The 18,957-nt window shown below is 44.8% G+C and overlaps 1 protein-coding gene and 1 pseudogene across 4 annotated transcripts in view; one reads left to right on the forward strand and one right to left on the reverse strand.

Annotated features, from left to right (window-relative positions):
• Positions 1–18,957, forward strand: part of LOC148033545 (putative AMP deaminase) — a 174,917-nt gene that overhangs the window by 82,451 nt on the left and 73,509 nt on the right. For all 4 annotated transcript variants that reach the window (XM_087681488.1, XM_087681491.1, XM_087681492.1 and 1 more), the window contains one exon: positions 14,620–14,733. In XM_087681488.1, coding sequence (XP_087537614.1) covers positions 14,620–14,733 — 114 coding nt within the window. The remainder of the gene's footprint in view (positions 1–14,619; positions 14,734–18,957) is intronic.
• Positions 12,196–13,212, reverse strand: LOC148033546 (uncharacterized; annotated as a pseudogene).

The raw sequence follows: 18,957 nt of genomic DNA on the forward strand, positions 1-18,957 counted from the left end.
GCTAGCCAAGGCAAGAATGATGCGAATAGTAGTCATTTGAGTGTAGGGGCAAAAGTATCATGGTAATCAATGCGTGGGCATTGTGTAAAACCTTTAGCAACAAGGCGAGCCTTGTGCTTGTCCAACATGCCATCATTGCGGTACTTGGTCTTGAAGACCCATGTGATGCCAATGATCCTTTTATGAGGAGGCTTGGGCACAAGATCATGCTCTCAATCGACTCCAACTCTTGCTTCATTGCTTTCTGCCAATGATCATGCTGTAAAGCCTCCTTCACGGAAGTGGGCTCTCAATCCTGCATGACACGAGTCATCAAACAGTAATTAGTGTAAACAAGCTCAGTGTAGTATGCTTGGTTTTGCTGAGAACGCTGTGGGCCATCCTATGGCTGCCACTCCTCAGGGACCCCCTCAATCCCTGCATCAGGAAGAGTGTCATGAGCCCAATGAGGAGGAGGCCAGATGTTGCCTCGTCGCTATCCATCTATTGAAGTTTTTCGAAGGCCCACCAACCGTAGGGGAGCAATCGGTGAATCCGGTGGATGAGAACTAAGCTCCTCATCTGAAGAAGAGTCCTCAAGAGACATAGGCTTCAAAAGAACAATCTCTAGCCCCTAGCTATCACCAGGATCTCCAAGAACAGAGTGTTCCTCACCCCCCTTTGAGGCTAGAACTTCCATGAACCTAACATCATGGCTCACATAGATATCTCGCTTAATGGGATCATACAATCGGTAGCCTTGAGATTGCAAGCTATAGCCCACAAACACCTGTCTTTTGAAAGCCACTTCAAATTTGTCACTGTGTCTTCAAGATGTGAACAAAGGCATTACACCCAAAAACCTTCAAATAAGAAATATTTTTCTTAGACTCAAAGTACCCCTTACATGGAGTCATACCACAACAATGAATGTAGGGAAACGATCAAGGATGTAAACTACGGTAGCCATAGGCTCAGCCCATAGACACTAAGGTGTCTGATGCTTCATCATGGTACGGGCTATCTCGATTACACTGTGATTCTTGCGCTCCAAGATGCCATTCTCCTAAGGGGTATTTGTATTTGTAAACTCTTGGTGAATACCATGATTTGCACAAAAACGAGCAAGCTCATTAGAAACAAATTCTCTATCTTTATCCAATCATAAGGACTTCAGCTTCTGGCTCGATCGGTTCTCCTCAAAGAGCAACCAATTCTTAAAGTTGGAGAAAGCCTGCGACTTTAGTTTCAAGAAATAAGCCCATGCCATCCTGTTGTAATCATCCACAATTAGCATGAGATACAAGCTCTCGCTAAGGGACTACGCCCTCATCAGTCCACAAAGATCAGTAGAAACAAGCTCCAAGGGTGCTGAAGACTGCCTAGAAGCCTTACTGCGAACAGAATCATGAGGTCTGCTTCCCACAGATGCAGGATACACAATGCTACTGGCTCACCACAATATTCGGCAAACCTAGAACAAGCTGTCCCTTGGACGACTTCCAAAAATAATCATAATTGAGGTGGCCAAATCGAGCATGCCAAAGCTTGGACTGAGTTTGTGAGGTAAGAAGAAGAGAAGTCAAGGTAGAATAAGACTGCAACTTGTAGATTCCTCATAACCTGAAGAAAGAAGCTGTCTTCATCCACGATCAAGAATCTGAAAAGAATCCATATTAAATATGACCAGCAGGACAAGGGCACAAATATTGTGCACCGAAAGTAGTTGTTACCCCAAGGCCGGCACATAACGCACCTCGGATGTATGGACACCACCTCGTCTATCTGGAATAAGATGCATGGCACCCCGTCCTTGTATAGGAATAGATGAACTATCACCAATGAGAATCTGGCCATGCGAAGGCCACAAATGAGCAACACTTGTTGAAGGAGTTATGTGCTATGAGGCACCATTGTCAACAATCCATTCCCAGGTATATGGGGCCGTCAATGCAGCATCGGAAGCCATCAAGGTCGAATCCTCAACTGCCTCGAAGTGGAGGAAAGCAATTGATGAGGGAGCAACCACTGCTCAGGAATCCTTTGAAGAGTGCTTCTCCTTCTCCTTCTCCTTCTCCTTCTTCTCCTTGTTGGGGCAATCCTTCTTCTAGTGACCTGTTTTGCCACAAATGTGACAAGTAGACTCCTTTTCTTTGCCCTTCTTGGATTTTTCCTCCTTTTGGTCCTTCCCCTTCTTCTGAGAGGATTGACCAACCAAGGCCTTAGATTTAGAAGCATTGGTCTCTTTTAATTGCTCCTCTTGGTCCAAGACCATAGGAACCAACTCTTCCCATTGAAGAGTCTCAAACCACCTTGAAGCAATTAAGGCGGAATAAAAACCACTGAAACGGGGTGGTAACTGTGAAAGAAGAGTTATCGCCATGTCTTCAAAAGTGATCACCTTCCTTGCGTTTTAAACCTGCATTTGAAGCTGCCTTAGCTTGTTGATATGCTCCCGCATAGAAGATGACTTGTTGACACTCATGGTCCACATTTGCACTTCCAAAGAAACTTGCTTCATGACGGTCATCTGATTGTACATTTGATCAAGCTCTAGCCATATCTCTTGGGCCATTGTCAAATGCTCAATATGAGAGAACAATAGTTGTACATGAGAAATAAAAATGAGCGAATGCGATCATTGAGTTTATCCCAATGTGCCTGAGCCTTTGCCAACTCCATCTTATCATAGGAAGAGAGTCGGGACTCGTCTTGTGAAGGAGGACGATGAATAGGCTCCATAACAAGCTCCACCAAATCATATGACTTCGAAAGGGCAAGCATTAGCACTCGCTAGATGCGGTAATTCTTGCCGTCAAGCTTTTGATTTGATGAAAGAGCTCGTAAGATGGTCACCTTCTGGTTCATGATTGCTTGAAACTCTGTCTCGGCCTTAGAAGACATCTTCACCTATAATGCTTGCACAAAACACAAAAAGCAGTCCCCTCTGATTGTGAGAATACAGCCTACTAGGGTTGATGTCTACTTATCCCGCTCCTCCTTCACCTACCGGAGGCGATGAAAAGGTAAAATCTGCACTTGAAGGCCCAAAATGTAGGCTTCTTCCTTCTCTAATAGCAAAACTAGCAGCAGCTTCAGCAAATCTTCTCCTTTCTTGCATGCCCACGCTTGTCTCAGCCTTGTTCTGATGCATAGCCCTCCTGTTTGCCCTTGAACGCTGAAAATGCAGCCTTGTGTTGTGCTGAATTCTCCTCTTTAGGTAGGTCCCAATCCTTCAATTCTCTGATACCATATCAAAGTGAAGCAATGCAGAAGCGAATGACCAAGATAGAGTGAACAGAGAGAGGAGAGAGAAAGAAAGAGAGTGAAACATAGAAAATCTGTAGTGTAGAATGTTGTATAAGGATGCATAAATATACACGAATGTAGAGAGAATGTTTGTGTATGTCTCCATCTCGAAGATCTCAATCTCCGTCAACCCCGAGGGCACGCTCCATGGTCTGTAGCCTAAAATATGTAAGAACAACTGTAAAAGAATGCTGAAATCAAGGCCAACAAATAGGCCAGTAGGAAATAGTGAAAAAGACTAGGTCGACCGATTGCATTAAATACAGCCGACTGACATTAGTGTTGTCCGACCAGCCTGTCCGACTTGCTGCCACATGTAACCTACTCCTGTCTGACCTGCCACGTGCCATCTGTACCGATTGCTCTTGCCTATCTAGGGAATGACTAGTTGTCCAACTGTAACAGAACTATAGAACTTGACTCTATCTCGGGAGAGAAGCCACTAGCTTCGTAACTCCATGATCGAAGGAATCGAAGGTCTCATCACCAAGTTGTGGCTGAATCTCCAAGGCCCCAATCTAAGTGATACATGAGGATCTTGGGTATCAATAGGAGAAATGATTGCCCGAAGACGGCCATCTCCAAAGAGTAAATGATGGGAAATAACTTCATGATGAGTAGGTGCCCCCTTTGAGGGTGGAGGGGCAAGGGCCCCCTCTAAAGCCACAGAAGGGGCCCCCTTTGTGGGCAAAGAGACTACATTCCCCTTTGAATCCCTCTTTGTGAGAGGAAATCTAAAAACTCATGGATCACGGACTTTGAATATTCCGATAACGAAGGCAGTGCCGCCGGTCATACTAAAGAAGGTATTTGGTGTGACAAAGATGTTGAAGAACTCCCAGAGGTGGCCTCTTGAACCTGAGTAGACGAGGGTGGGGAAAGGTGAGGTTCATGCTGAGCCAAAGGTGAGTTGCCCTCTCTCAGGGGAGTAGATTGTAGAGTTGAAATTGCATGCTCCTAAAATTGAGAAGATTACTACAAAGCTCAAATCCTTCATGCATGAAGATCCGCTGATGTTTAAAGAGAAAAGAGTTGTTTATGCCATTGAACTTCCGTTAAAGGAGAATGCCATGCCAACTAAAGCTGTTCATCCTGGCATTTAGGAAGAAGATTTGGATGTGCAAATAGAAAATTCAAACCTTGCTATCTAAAGGTTTGATTGAACCTATTATCTCACCATGGTCTTGTCAAGCGTTCTATGTGAATAAGCATTTGGAGCAGAAAAGGGGTAAAAAACGCTTAGTCATTAACTACAAGCCCCTGAATGCCTACCTCATTGGGCATGGACATCCAATCCCTGTGAAAGATGTCCTCATCAAAAGGATTAAGAAGTTTAAAATCTTCAGTAAATTTGATCTCAATTTTGGCTTTTGGCAATTACCTATCAAACCTGAGGATCACTATAAAACAGGCTTTTGTGTGCCACATGGCCATTATCAATGGATTGTCCTTTCTTTTGGCATTAAAACTGCCCCTACTTATTTTCAGGGTTGGACAGATTCAATTTTATCTAAATTTCCTTTTTGTTTTGTTTCCATAGATGACATTTTAGTCTTTTTAGAGACAATCAAGGAGCATATTCAACATCTATATCAATTTTCTCAAGCAGTTGAAGAAGCCGGCATGGTCCTTTCACCAACAAAGTCAATCTTGTTTACAATCTCTGTAGAGTTTCTTGGACTACACATCCATCATGGCATGATTGAGTTACAAGAGCATGTACTAAAGAAAATTATGGACTTTCCCTCAGAATTAACTTCTCCTAACAACTCCAACAATTTTTAGGTTGTTTAAACTAGATAAATTCTACCACCCCTAATTTAGCTTTGTATACCAAAGATCCATATCCTCTTCTGAGAAAAGGTCATTTTCATTGGCAACCTCTCCATACGGTGGCACTACAATAAATTAAACATCTCATTTCTACTCTTCCTCCATTACATCTTCCTACTGGAAAACCCTTAATCCTGTTTAGTAATGCTTTGGATTTCGGTTGGGGTGCTTTACTCTTTGAAGAAGATGGCAACAAAGGTTATTACATTTGCCAATATGCTGCAGGGATTTTTAATCCAACTCAACAAACTTATCCCTCGTATCAAAGAGAAATCCTCGCTATGATTAAAGCTATCAAAGCTTTTAGGATTTTTGTGGAATTTGTCCCAGTCACTATTCGGACAAATCTATAGCATGTCCAAGGCTATCTAACAAAAGAAGCTCCTACAGTCATCGGCAACAAAAGACTCCTTTGGTGGTGCCTTTTCTTTGATGCCTTAGATGTCACCTTTCAACATGTCCCTTGCAAAAAGAATATTTTGGCTGACCTTTTGTCACGCCAACCACCTTAATCATTGTATCTACCACCTTTTAAAGATACCCATGCGCATTGCCCTTTACGCATGCGCTTGTACAACATTGACAATCCACTAATAAGATGCCCACTATGCCATTCATTCATTATGAAACAAACCTTTTGTGACCTATATAAGGAACCTCCTTGATCAAAGTAACTCAGAGGGCAAGCCAAGCACTCAAGCTCTCTAGCTCTCTCCAAGCTCTCTCACCCTCTTGTACCTAGCGATTTATAAGCAATATAGCGTATCATTACTATCGCTCTCTGTCATTTGTGTCCATTGTTCATTGTCTCTGTTGGGAGCAAACTGTAGTCCTTAGATGTCGTCAGAGATGAGAAAGATGATTGCCAGAGGTTGAGGTAGCAAACCGTAGTCCTTAGATGCCAGAGAGATGTCTCGGATGCAAATTGCAAATGCCGGAGAAGTGTGTGTTGCTAAATGCAGATGATGACAGCCCAAATTCTAACTCTAGGAGGAACATGATGATGCCAGATGATGGAGAAGTCACCAGGCTGCAAAACACAAATGCCTAGGGTGATGAGATGCAAATACAAAGTAGGAACAACGAGATGCAAACACAAAGTAGGAAGAGCCGAAATGCCGACGATTGATGCCAAGGATTGTCGCTAGGTATAAAGGATGTTGATGCTAGAAGAGAGGAGGTGATGCCAAGCAAGGGGAAGGCCTCAAGGTAGGCAAATGCAAATCCAAAGTGATGCTTGATGAAAAAGAAGTTGATGCAAATATAGCAAATGTTGACGCCAAGCTGGAAGAGCTCCAAATGTAAGACTTGAGTGATGGAACAGGGCGCTTGAAGCAGGAGAAGGGTGACCATAAATTACAATGTCCTCTAGTAGGGGTATGGGCAGCTGTGGAGAAGAGAGGGAAGAGTATTAGAGTGATAGAGGAAGAGGTGTGAAGAATGATTGAAGTGGGGTGGTTGTGTCCAAGAATGAATGAACTGATGGCCTATTTGTCAAAAGATGACGTACGAGCGAGATAGTAGGGTTTGCGGGGAGGAACACGGAGTGAACTCGGCAAACATGGAGAAGAGAAGAGAAGAGAGAATAAAATTTGATGAATGGAATGATGAAGATCTGAATCATGGAGTGAATGTGATACAAGGGAACAAGTGTGCCGTAGCACAAGGAAGATGATAAAGACAACCACGAACCATGAACCGCAATGTTTTCCTGAAGGGGTGTGAGGGTAGTGGAGAGGCTGGAGAGAAGAGGTGACGGACTGAATGAATTAGCCGTAAGGAATGAATGAGAGAGTGGCCTATAAATAGGCACAGTCAGTCTAGGATGGCGTCCCTTTTTGGGGTTGCGAACCCTAAACGCAAAACGCAGAAACACAAAAACGCAAACTACGGGTGAAGGGATTCTCAACACCCCCTCTCAAGCCAAAAAATGTGAACAAAAGAAGAGTGAGATGGAGATGCAATACTACATGTTGAAGAATGCTCATGCAGCAGGTGCCACTTGGACAGTGTGCCTCGTGGGGAGATTGTTCACTTGCCCAAGTGCCCTAGTATAAAGATAATGAAAACATGCAATGCATAGGAGGAATGTCGAACTTTGTGTGGTATCGAGAACCATAAGGATATGGCTATACTCAATCTCGGGAGGTGGCTCCATGTTGACCAAGGGATGAAGAAGATCCATCCTATAATCTGAGAATGCCATGTGAAAGGAGACCTTTGAAGATAATGAGGAGATAGGATGAGCTGTAGAACCCAAAACTCAACCTCGGGAGAGAAGCCACTAGCTCCATGCACCCATGCTGGAAGGAATATGAAGGCCTAGTCACCAAGTCACTGCTGAAGATCCAAGGGCCCCGATCTAGGTAGATCCTGAAGATCCTTGGTATCAGTAGAAGAGATGACTGGTCGAAGATAGCCACCCTAAGAAAAGAGAGGATGGGTGAAGAACTTCATGTGGAGTAGGTTCCCTCTTTGAGATGGGAGGTAGAGAGGCCCCCGCTGAAGTCGAAGAAGTAGATGCCCCCTCTGAGGGCAAAGAAATAACATCCCCCTCTGAATTCCCCGCTGAAGTAGATAGGGAATCCAAAAACTCATGGATGACAGGCTCCGAAATGTTTGATGACGAAGAAAGTGCCGCCGGTCATGCCGAAGAAAGTATTTGGGGTGCCGAAGAGCTCCTAGAGGTAGCCTCTCGAACCTAAGTAGCCGAGGGTGGGGAAGGGTGGGGCTCATAATGAGCAAGAGGTGGGCAACAGTCGCTGTCTCTCAGTGGAGCAGACTGGGTAGCCAAAGAAGAGGAATGAGTCGAGCAGCCACTGTTTCTTGAAGGAGCAGACTGATGAGGAGATGGTATTTTACAAGCACTGTCTCTCGATGGAGCGGACTGCAAATCTGTAGGTCGTGGAAGCCACAGTATCTGAAAATAAGTGGGAGAAGGCTGCCGCTGGCATTGCGACGATCTCCAAGAGGTTGTAGCGCCAATCGATTCTCCATGTGCTTGAAAGGACTTAGTGTGCATCGGATGCGTCTTATTGCCTTGAGCATAGTACTCTGATAGCCCATGTAGAATGATCTCTGTGGCCCAGAAAGGAGAGGTGGCACAAGGAGTGCCTGGTGGAAGACGCATATACTCTGGGGGGGTGGGGAGCAAAGGTCGAAGTCGGCAAGCATCGGTGGTGTGTCCGGTGATGCCACAGTAGGAGCACCCAGTAGTCTGGACATTTGTTGGTAAAGAAGCCATGGATACCAGAGTGCCTTGCTGAAGAAGGAAGAGGTCAGCCACCATGAACCACAAACCGAATGTCCGCCTCAAGGGGTGTGAGGGCAGTGTGAAACATGAACCACAATGTCCGCCTCAAGGGGTGAGAGGGTAGTGGAAGGGCTAGAAGTGAGCTGCCAGTGGGAGGAGGATGCAACCAGCAGTAAGAGGTTGCAACCAATAGAAAAATGCAAGCGAGGAGAGAGAAAGACTAAAAACGCAGGCAGCAGGAGAGAGAAAGACTAAAAACGCAGGCAGGACAGCCTGCAGGAGAGAGAAAGACTAAAAAACGCAGGCAACAGGGCTGTGATGATGTGGCAGGCTGTACGACAGCAGGTCTGAACAGGAACAACAGTCGCCTGGCTGGAATTAGCTCCAAACTGCGTGAAGAGAGCTGGAAATTAAGCGCCAACTGATGGAGATAGGAATGGAGAGCTTTGGCTAAGATGTCCTCCACGAACGGGGTGTGGGCAGCAAGCTGAAACACCTGAAATCTGGAAAAATGAGATTTTGATGCAGCGGAAGAAGAAGAGAAGTGGATGCCAAACCCGCCACCGGTCTTTGCCTTCACTGGAGTGGAGGATCTTTGCCGCTGTTTGAGAAGATCCAGCTCTGATACCATGTCAAAAGATGACGTACCAACGAGACAGTAGGGTTTGCGGGGAGGAACATACAGTGAACTTGGCAAACATGGAGAATAAAAGAGAAGAGAAGAGAGAATAAACTCTAATGAATGGAATGATGAAGATCCGAATCATGGAGTGAATGTGATACAAGGGAACAAGAGTGCCGTAGCACAACGAAGATGATGAAGACAGCCACGAACCACGAACCGCAATGCCCTCCTGAAGGGGTGTGAGGGTAGTGGAGAGACTGGAGAGAAGAGGTGATGGACTGAATGAATTAGCCGTAAGGAATAAATGAGAGAGTGGCCTATAAATAGGCACAGTCAGTCTAGGATGGCGCCCCTTTTTGGAGCTGAAAACCCTAAACGCAAAACACAGAACCGCAAAAACGCAAACTGCGGGTGAAGGGTTTCTCAACACTATTTATAGGCATAAGCTGTCTAGGTCGCGCACCACTGTGTGGACCCCCATTGAAAAAGTGACCAAAATGTGGACACTAGCTATTTTTGGGGCTATTAGTGCGAAACCCTAAATGAAGTGTGTAAACTGAAGAAGTGGTTTCTCAACTGTGTGTACATACATACATACATACATACATACATATGTGTGCGTGTGTGGAGAGAGAGAGAGAGAGAGAGAGAGAGAGAGAGTATATTTATGTCTCTAAAAGGCCAATGTGGCCTATGAGACCAAAGCAATACATACAATGATGGTGTGTTTCTCATCTGGAACGAGAAAAGATGAAAACATGCCTATAAGACGGAAAAAATGAAATAGTGTTCTATAAAAGGGAAACATGTCAATGATCTAAAAGTGAAAGTAGAAAAAGGAAAACTCTCCATCAATGAGATGTTTGTCCTCCAAGGAGGTGTATCTTTGCATGGCTAAGGTGTCTTGACATCTGTCTCTTGTGGTGCTCAATGATGGCTTTAATTTGTCTGTGGTGTGGATGTCTAGGCCTTCGTCCGGGTGGACGTGGGCGCCTAGACTGGCTAAGTGCCACTGCTCTATCCAAAGGGACACCTACAGAAGATGAGGTCCAATGATGATGTACTCCTGTAGGCTGTGGGGCAGTAGTAGTGGTATCTGCCATACTCTGTCGTGTATCAGTGAAAAAGTCAGTGACTACTCTCTGTCTATGTGAGCCGAGCTGTGGGGGCCTCCTACTCCGTAGAATTGTTGCTCTGCGCCTCTGGAGCTCCAAGAGGAAGAATCCCAAGCATCTCTGATCCTCAAACTGCATGATCCGTCTCAGGGGCCCAAAACCCTCTCAAAAGAGACAATGGTATCTACCTCGTATATCATAATATACAGTGCATCGGTAGATGTAGTGTTCCTCTGTCTCTGGCTCTCTGTCACATAGTGGGCATATGCGTTCCTCTATCTGTATACCCTCCCATCTGCTTGTCTCAATCCTCAGGTGGTGGGATGAGGTGCAGATCTGACCAATAACTGTGCGTAGTCCATGAGGTAGCTGTGTCCATGTAATTGGGTCGGGTGATGAAACCATCCTCAGATACCTGAAGGAAGTGGGTCTGGTAGTGTGCCATCCTCGTGCCATGGGGGGGAGGGGGGTCGGATCCAGGTCTTTTCCGTATCTAACTTCAGTATGTCTGCTCTGATCACATGGTTTAGCTCTGATCAGCTTAGGTCAAGTGTAGGGCAATCCAGTGGCTCTCCATCAAAAGTAAACTGGTGCTCAGCTCTTGTCACCCAAGCAGCTGAAGTGTTAAATACCATAACTTTAGTTTTCCCGAGGTTCACCTTAAGATCTCTATCTCTACAAAAAGCTGATAATGCATCCAAGTGTCTATTTAGTCCCTCAGGTGAGTCAGATATAAGTACAATATCGTCGGCATAAAGCAGTAATGGTATCAGCACTCCAGCTAGGCTGGCTCCGGGTCCACCAGTTCTATCCACATATTCTGAAATTTCATCTATGTAGAACCCAAATAGTGTCGGTGAAAGTGGACAGCCTTGTTTAACCCCAATGGTGCTATTGACTATATCTGAGATGCCCTCAGGTGTTCGTACTCTACTCGTCACTATCTCATACAAGGCATAGATACTCCACTGTATCTCTACAGGCACATCAATATTTTGCATTCTTCTCATGAGTCTAGCACGTGGCACTGTGTCAAAGCCTTGCGAAAGTCCACAAAACAGCAGTAGATCTTTTTCTTGAATGCCTTGCCTTCTTCGATGATTGCCCTCAATGTAAAGATATGGTCTAGAGAGAGAGAGAGAGAGAGAGAGTGTGGTGTGCGTGCTGCAAAGTGACATTAGCTTAAACTTCCTTGTTTTTCTTTGTTTCAATGCCATTGTGTAATAGGTATGTGACTGCAAACTATTTACGTCCATGTATATGTGTTCCACTATTTATAATCCAAATTTCATGAATATAAAAGAAAGAATAATACCATAGTTTAAAAATTGCTCAATATACAAATTACAATCATTCAAAATAGCAATAGCGATCCATATCTCTATAGGACATTAAAATGAATCCATGGACCATGTCACATGGCACATGAATTAAAAGCTGCTGCTAAATGTGTTCAACTTCAAATCCATGTCTGTATAGGCGTCTTTTAATAGGCAAAAAAGGACAATTTGATCTGACATGACATTCAAAATTGGGTTGACAATAATCTTTGAGGACAGATTTTCAATTCAGCTGTTTCCTATGCTTTAGAAATGCTCAGATATTTCTAATATTTCCTATGTGTAGGGAACACATTTTTGGGCAACCATGTTATTGATCCCCTTCTTCTATTCCTGTAAGTTGTAGCCTTGTGTTTTTTGTAGCCTTTTGACTCTTGTGTGTTGTTTTCTACTTGTTTTTGAGTTTGCTTGGTTGGCAAGAAGGTCCTTTGTATATATCTTAATTGATTAATTCAAACTACATGGTGGGGGGGAGAGAGAAATGAAATGATATATTAATGTCTACAAAAGGCCAAAATGACCTATGAGACGATGAGTTGCAATCATGTGCATGATGGTACAACTGTTTGGGCAAAATATGTAGCACAAAGCAAAATAAGAAAGGAAACTAACTATGGCTATGTGTAAACATAGAGCTCTATCTAGTAACAATGAGCTCCAAATGGTACAATCTCATGTGGGTATGGAGGGCCTAGCTCTAGCCTGAGCAATAATCCCCTATATCCACCTATGAAGGTGTCGTCAGTGTCTGTGTCGAGGCCTAGGACGTCTGGATCGGCTAAGCTGAATGGCTCGATCAATCAATACTCCTTGTTTGTGTGTGGACTATGGCGGTAGGAGAGGCTCTCTTGTGGACTGTGGCTGTAACTATATTGAAGTCTTTTGAGTCTCCTTTGCAAAGAAGTCTGTGAGCTGCCTCTGCGAAGGGCCTCAGTGTCTTGGAGCAGCTGTACTCCTGAGGCGCATGTCACGAAGCTGTCGTATCTCAAGAAGAAAGAGGCCAAGGCATCGCTGATCGGTAAAATCCATGACTCTGGATAGTGGTCCAAATCCGTCTCTAAAGAGACAGTGGAAACGACCACGAACCTCATAATACGATGGGCAGCAGCATATATACTGCTCCTCTGTCTCTAGCTCTAATTGGCATATTTGGCATATGCGCTCCTTTGGTGGGATGGATCTATATCTGCCAGTCTCAATCTCTAGCTGATGTGAGGAGGTGCTCAATTGGCCAATAGTACATCTAATCCCATGGGAAAGGTAGGTGTCCATGTATCTCAGGCGAACAATAAATCCATCGTCAGTAGTGTGAAGGAAATGCTCGCGGTAGAAAGCCATCTCTGTCCCTAGCTCCTACCCTGGCATCAACCATGTCTGCCTGATATCCAACTGGGTAAGATCCATCCTGATGATCTTGCGAATCTCTAACCTGCTCAGATCAAGAGATGGTGCATCAAGGGAGTAGTGGAAGGGGGGTAACTTGTCCATGCTAAAGCCATGCAGCTCAAACCAGGCCGACATCTGTGCATACCAACATGAAGTATCACCCTCTTTGGCAAGTTGCCTGGAGGACTCAAGGGCCAACTGTGCATATCTGTGTCTGGGAAGGTCCCATAGGCTATGTATGTATGCGACCTATCGGGTGAGGGCTTCTACCACAATCAGTGTAGCTGCTAGCTCAGCTCTGATGATCTCATGTGGCACTGAGGCCTTACATTTGATCATCCTGGCTATCATGGACACTAGGGGTTTCTCCATCGACCTCCATCCGTCATAAGTGCGCCTTGATCTGCTACGGTGGTCAAGACTGGGCCCCCATATCTGTACTCCATAAAGTAGTGTGGATGTGACTAGTGTATCGAAGAGCCATAGCTTGGTGCAGGGTTTTTAGAGAGAGAGAGAGAGAGAGAGAGAGAGAGAGAGAGAGAGAGAGAGAGAGAGAGAGAGAGAGTTTGGCAAGAGATTTGCTTTTCGTAGTTTGGCTCCCTCGTGATCTTCGTAATGAGGAGAGTGCGCTGCAACGAGAACTGCTGGCTACCTCCAGGTTGTTGGATTGGCCTGATAAAGACTTGCAACGAGATAAGTTTAATTAGATGGCTCGCTTGGGGTTGCAAACAGTCCATGATGGTGTCATTCTTAGGCAGCCCTTTCTTTATTCTTTCCGGCGCATTCGTTAATACTTTCGGGTGCCTCATGGCTATCATGACATTTTGTCGTCCTTACGGGAGCAGCTTCTGAGGTACTCTCCATTGCTTGCTTTACAACCCTCGTGTCCTTGGAGGGATTAGATGTTTGTGCTACCTGATGATTTCGAGAACAGGTCAGCTAACTAGATCTATCATCAGATGGCCGAGGTCAAGAGATGGGTCACTCGAAAGGCTAATAAAATATTGCATCTTCGAGACAGCAAAAAGAAGTGGCACGAAAGATTTCTCCACCTCTAGAAGTCTAAGATTCCTTATCAGGGTAAAGTTTTCATATATGGAGGTTGCTTATTGGGGGTCTTCCAACTGGGGATGTGTTGCGTGCTTGTAAGATTTCCCGTGGTCACTGTGCATTTTGTACTGCATGCAATGAGACGTTGTTTCATCTCTTTGTCTCTTGCCTTGTTGCTCGACAGATTTGGAGTTTTGTTTTCTGTGTGTGGTCCTCAATGACTCAGTGGCAGATATCAGCTGATTTGTGGATTATGGGAAGCATGCCTTCTATGTTCGCCTTGCAATCAGATCATTCTTACCTTTTCCATTTCCTTAGTTGGACAGCTCTATGGCATGTTTGGTGTACTCGGAATGCCTTCATTTTTGATTCTACCTCGGGTATCCATGGTCATGTGGCCCGTGTTCATGGTTTATTGGTATGGCAGATCTCCTCTATGGTTTCAGCTGACCTGGTTCTTCTTGACATTGCTGCTCCTTGGCTGGATATTGTTCGCTCCACTCAGGCTGTCCTTTCTGTGTGATATTTGTGTGTTATGGCCTTAGAGGCCTTTCGGCTTGATTTGTGTTTGTTCTGTTTTTCGTAGCTGACCAGATGGTCTGATGTAAATATTGCCTTTTAATTCAATTATCTTCATGAGAGAGAGAGAGAGAGAGAGAGAGAGAGAGAGAGAGAGAGAGAGTCTTTGTAGTGCATTGGTTAACTTTTTGTAGTGCATTGGTTTTTCAGATGGCAGAGTATCGGATATCAATCTATGGAAGGAAGCAAAGTGAATGGGATCAGCTGGCTAGCTGGTTTGTAAACAATGAGTTGTACAGTGAAAATGTGGTGTGGCTAATTCAGGTCTTTTTTGATTGATCTTTAGTTTTTTGTTGCAATCTTTGAAATGTTAAAGATTTTGAACCTTCTAAATGTTTTGCTAAAAATGACATTTTTGATCTTCTGGGTTGAGGGCTCCTAAATTTGCATGTGTGTGTGTGTGGTGGGGGGGGGGGGGGCGCATTTCTGTGTTCTCTCATTGGATGTGCACCTTTGTGTTGAAGTTGCATTTATAACCTCGACTGATCTTTAACATGAACTTGCTTCTAAGATCAGCTTCACAAACACATGTGCATTCTTCTGAATCCCTGTTCATAAGAATTATTATTTCCTAATTGTGGGAATTGCATCATGCAACTAGTTTGTTGATCCCAACTTGGTGCAACTTATAATATCAAATTCTTCCTTGCACTAGAATAAATTATTGCTATGCTGAGTTCAATTAAGAGATGCTGAGACCCAAGCTTGAATAGACATATGAGGATTCTTAAGGTTGCAGTTACATTTTTTCTATACACTGTATTTGCTTTGTTGTTTTTTTGATGATAACCTATGTGGACATGCTGGTGTATGATCAATAAATTTTCTGTGCAAGATCTATCAGCAAGAAATCTTACAGAGAGACTTCAAATCGGAAGTGTAAGAAAGTGAAGTTTAGCAGAATCCTTTATCAGTCTTTTAATATATGACCTTTTAAGCCCAGTATAGAGATCCAAGATCTACTTTAGTAACAGTGGCTTTAAAAAAAGACTAACCACCATAGGTACAAAAGATATTTTCCAGTATGGTTTAATACATGTTCACCTACATCTCAAGTATGTCAACATCAAGAAACCAAACCAAATGGTCATTGTTGCTCCTCAATCAAAGTCAAAAACATACTATGCTAGCTACCATGCCATCAGGTGCGATAATCAGAATGAACAGTCATACAGAGTGCAAGCATCTGCAATGGTTTGTCTGCTGCAGTTTGTGTAGGCAGCTTAGCATTTATGTGATCTGAATCTATTTGCTAACAGTTATGTTGCTATTTTTCTTACAACTGACTGCTTATAGTTGACTGCCTCACAACTGCACTAACCTCATGACTCTAAAGTTTCACGATTGTACTGCTTCATGACAGGCATGTAGGTAATGTGATGTGGAGCATCCATGTCAGAGCCGTGACTGTTTCTTCATGCCAGCATCTAACACCAGTTCTATCACGAGATACATGATAGTATAAGAAATCACATGCTTGCTCACTATCTTCTCTCTATCTTAAATCTCTCTTACCTTTTTTTTTGCCTCTCTCCCTACCCCTTTTCACCCCCCTTCTCTCTCTGTGACTCCTCCTCATATATTTGTTACCCATCTCTCTCTCTCTCTCTCAGACTCAGCTCAGGGATTACAGCAGCATTTATTAGCATTGGATGATTTTTGCATACAGAGAGGCATGACAGTGAACCTTGGTAAAACCAAGGTTCTTATATTCCATACATCAGCTCAGATACGCAGACAGAGTATTTTCATGGCAGCAGGAGGGAGTATTGAGGTCACTGGATCATATGTATATTTGGGAGTCACCTTTACAGCAGCTTCAGGGACTTTCTAGTGCTTTCACATATTCGCTAGTGGATGCACCATTTATTGCAAGGGGAGTGTGTTGAGGAGATCTTCCTTGGACCGCGTGGCTTTTATGAGGTGCTGTTGAAATCGGAAACACATCGAGTTGAGCTCCTGTCCAAGTTGCCATTATTCTTTGATCGCCGCTTGGTCCATGTTGTACCATGGTGCCCTATGGGCGACTTCCAGCGTCTGCTTCAACGAGAATGCCCGGTGTGGGTGGAAGTGGAAAATTGTCCGGCGGTCTATTGGCCATTGTTGAAGGATGCGATGGCAGTTGTGGGAACAGTGCTGGTTTTCCCAAGCCTCAGGGCTATGAATCGAAACCGTTTATGCGTGTTATGGGACACGGCCAGGAAAAGGCCTGCGTGGCTTCGCCTCAATTGTTCTGGCATGCATCCTTTGCATTTTCGCTTGAAATGGGGCAACTTTACAGGACACTGCTTTTCATGTGGTAAATTGGGGCATTTTATGGCCGAATGCCCCGAAAGACAACCGTCTTCCGAGGATGCGCATGTTGTGCTACCCAAGGATGACATGGTGCTTGATGCCCCGACACAGGAGGCCCTCCAGCCACCTAATGTCGTGGATAAAGGCAAACAACAGGTCCTGGGTTTGGATTCCCGTAGCACTGATTGGATTGAGGCACGTCGAAAAAAAGGTAAAAAGTTGGATGCAGGCCTGGCGGATCCTGGGCCTAATGCTTCACAGGATTCCGTGTGCACGCATATGTGCAGGAAAGAAATGTTCACTTCACAGCATGCTGCGCGTACTATGGCCCCTTCTGCCCCCCGTAATCAGTCTACAAGGAAAGTCTATACAGACGGTCCCAAGGGCCCACCTGTTAAGCTGGCGTTTGATACAAAAGGTAATGTGATTACACCCTGGGATTGGCGTTCTCCCCGCCCCACTCCCAAGGCAGTGGATTTTCCTTCTACCTCTAAAGCAGGTCGCCAGAATTCGTTTGCAGTATTGGCTGATTTTCTGGATGAGGGTGTCCTGGATGCTCTCGCGGAAAAGGTGAAATCGAGGCAACAGGCGCCTCGTTCCTGACTTTCTTATTTTGAAGATATATGAAGATAGCCACGTGGAATGTGCGAGGCATTTGCTCTTGCCATAAGCAACATGCCATGTGGACTGTCTTGCATGAGAACCAGTGGGATGTATTGTGTGCAGTTGAGCACAAAAGTCACGGTGAAGCAGGAAAAGTTGTGGATTGTCATGGATTCCGTCTGTTTTATGCAGGGACACATGCTACGCACTATTCGGGCGTGCTGATGATTGTCCATGAGAAATACCAGCCTATTCTTGTTAAAAATGATGTGCAGGACCGCTTTCTGGTAATCGAAGTCTTATTTGAAGGAGAGATTTTATGGTTGCTGGGCCTCTATGCTCTGAATGATCCCGCATCCTGACGGGATCTTTGGTCGACTTTGCAGGGCTCGATGTCACTTGGCCGAAGGGGGTTTTTGATGGGAGATTTCAATATGTGTGTTGACTCTTCTCAGTCCACTTCAGGGCATTCGGTAATGGATACGCCGGAAAGCCGGGTGTGGAATTCCTTTGCTTTGCGCGTACTTAAGCAAGATCTTTGGTCGTGGCTTCACCCTTCTTTTTCAGGGTTTACTTTTCATTCCGCACAATATGCAACTACTTGGTCGCGGTTGGACCGAATGTATATCATGCAGGGGGATGATTTTCTTTCCGAGATGCTGGAAATGAAGGTCTTGCAGCAATATGCATTGTCGGACCATTTCCCCCTCCAGCTTGAGATGCGAGCACAACCTATTGCACCTTTTATGCAGTTGCTGGATAGGCTCCCTTTACGTTTCAACTCCTCTTATTTGAAGCATCCCATTTTTCAGGGCTATATGCAGCAATTGATTGAGAGGTTCTTATTGGACTTCGCCTCTGAGGGCTTGGCTTCATTTGCACGGCTGCTCTCTAATGTGCAGCGGGTTGCTCGGCAGTATGGGATTCATCATGCCTCTCTTTGTCGGCGACGTCGACATGCAGCAGAGGGCTTACTGGCTTTGGTGCGTTCGTTGCTCGTGGATACCCCAGATGATGATTTTCTGCAGTCACTGGAGAGGCATTTGGCCCATCTTATTCAAGTTTTCAGTTGAAATCTTATCAGCAGGCCAAGCTGCATAACTTGACTGACACATTGCAAGATAGTGCCTGCCAGTCTCATAAGTTCTTTCGCGCCTTGCATGCTTCTCCTGCTCGCGAAAATATGACTAGACTCCAGGATTCGGAAGGTCGCATGGTCACTGATCCGCATACCATTGTCAATATGTGTAGAAATTATTTTATGGAACTTCTTGGTTCTTGTCCCTCGCCTTCTAGCCAGGTTACGCATGCCCGCTCGGTCTTCTATCATCTGGTCCGCCAGCAGGTTCCACTTGATATGCAAGCCACTTTGGAGGCGGATATTTGCGAGGAGGAGGTTATGGATGTTTTGTTGCACCTGCCTAAGGATAAAAGTCCTGGTTGGGATGGTCTCACCAATGAATTCTTTGAGAACTCGGCCACGCAGTTGGTGAAGCCATTGGCGGTCATGTTTCAGCAGGTTTGGGAAACAGGGGTCATGCTTTCCTCATGGAAAGAAGGCCTTATCAAACTGATTCCAAAGGTCCCTTC

Source organism: Lygodium microphyllum, chromosome 7 (assembly GCF_053477565.2).
Source record: "Lygodium microphyllum isolate KBCC chromosome 7, Lygodium_microphyllum_v1.1.10, whole genome shotgun sequence".
Classification (NCBI taxonomy): Eukaryota; Viridiplantae; Streptophyta; class Polypodiopsida; order Schizaeales; family Lygodiaceae; genus Lygodium; species Lygodium microphyllum.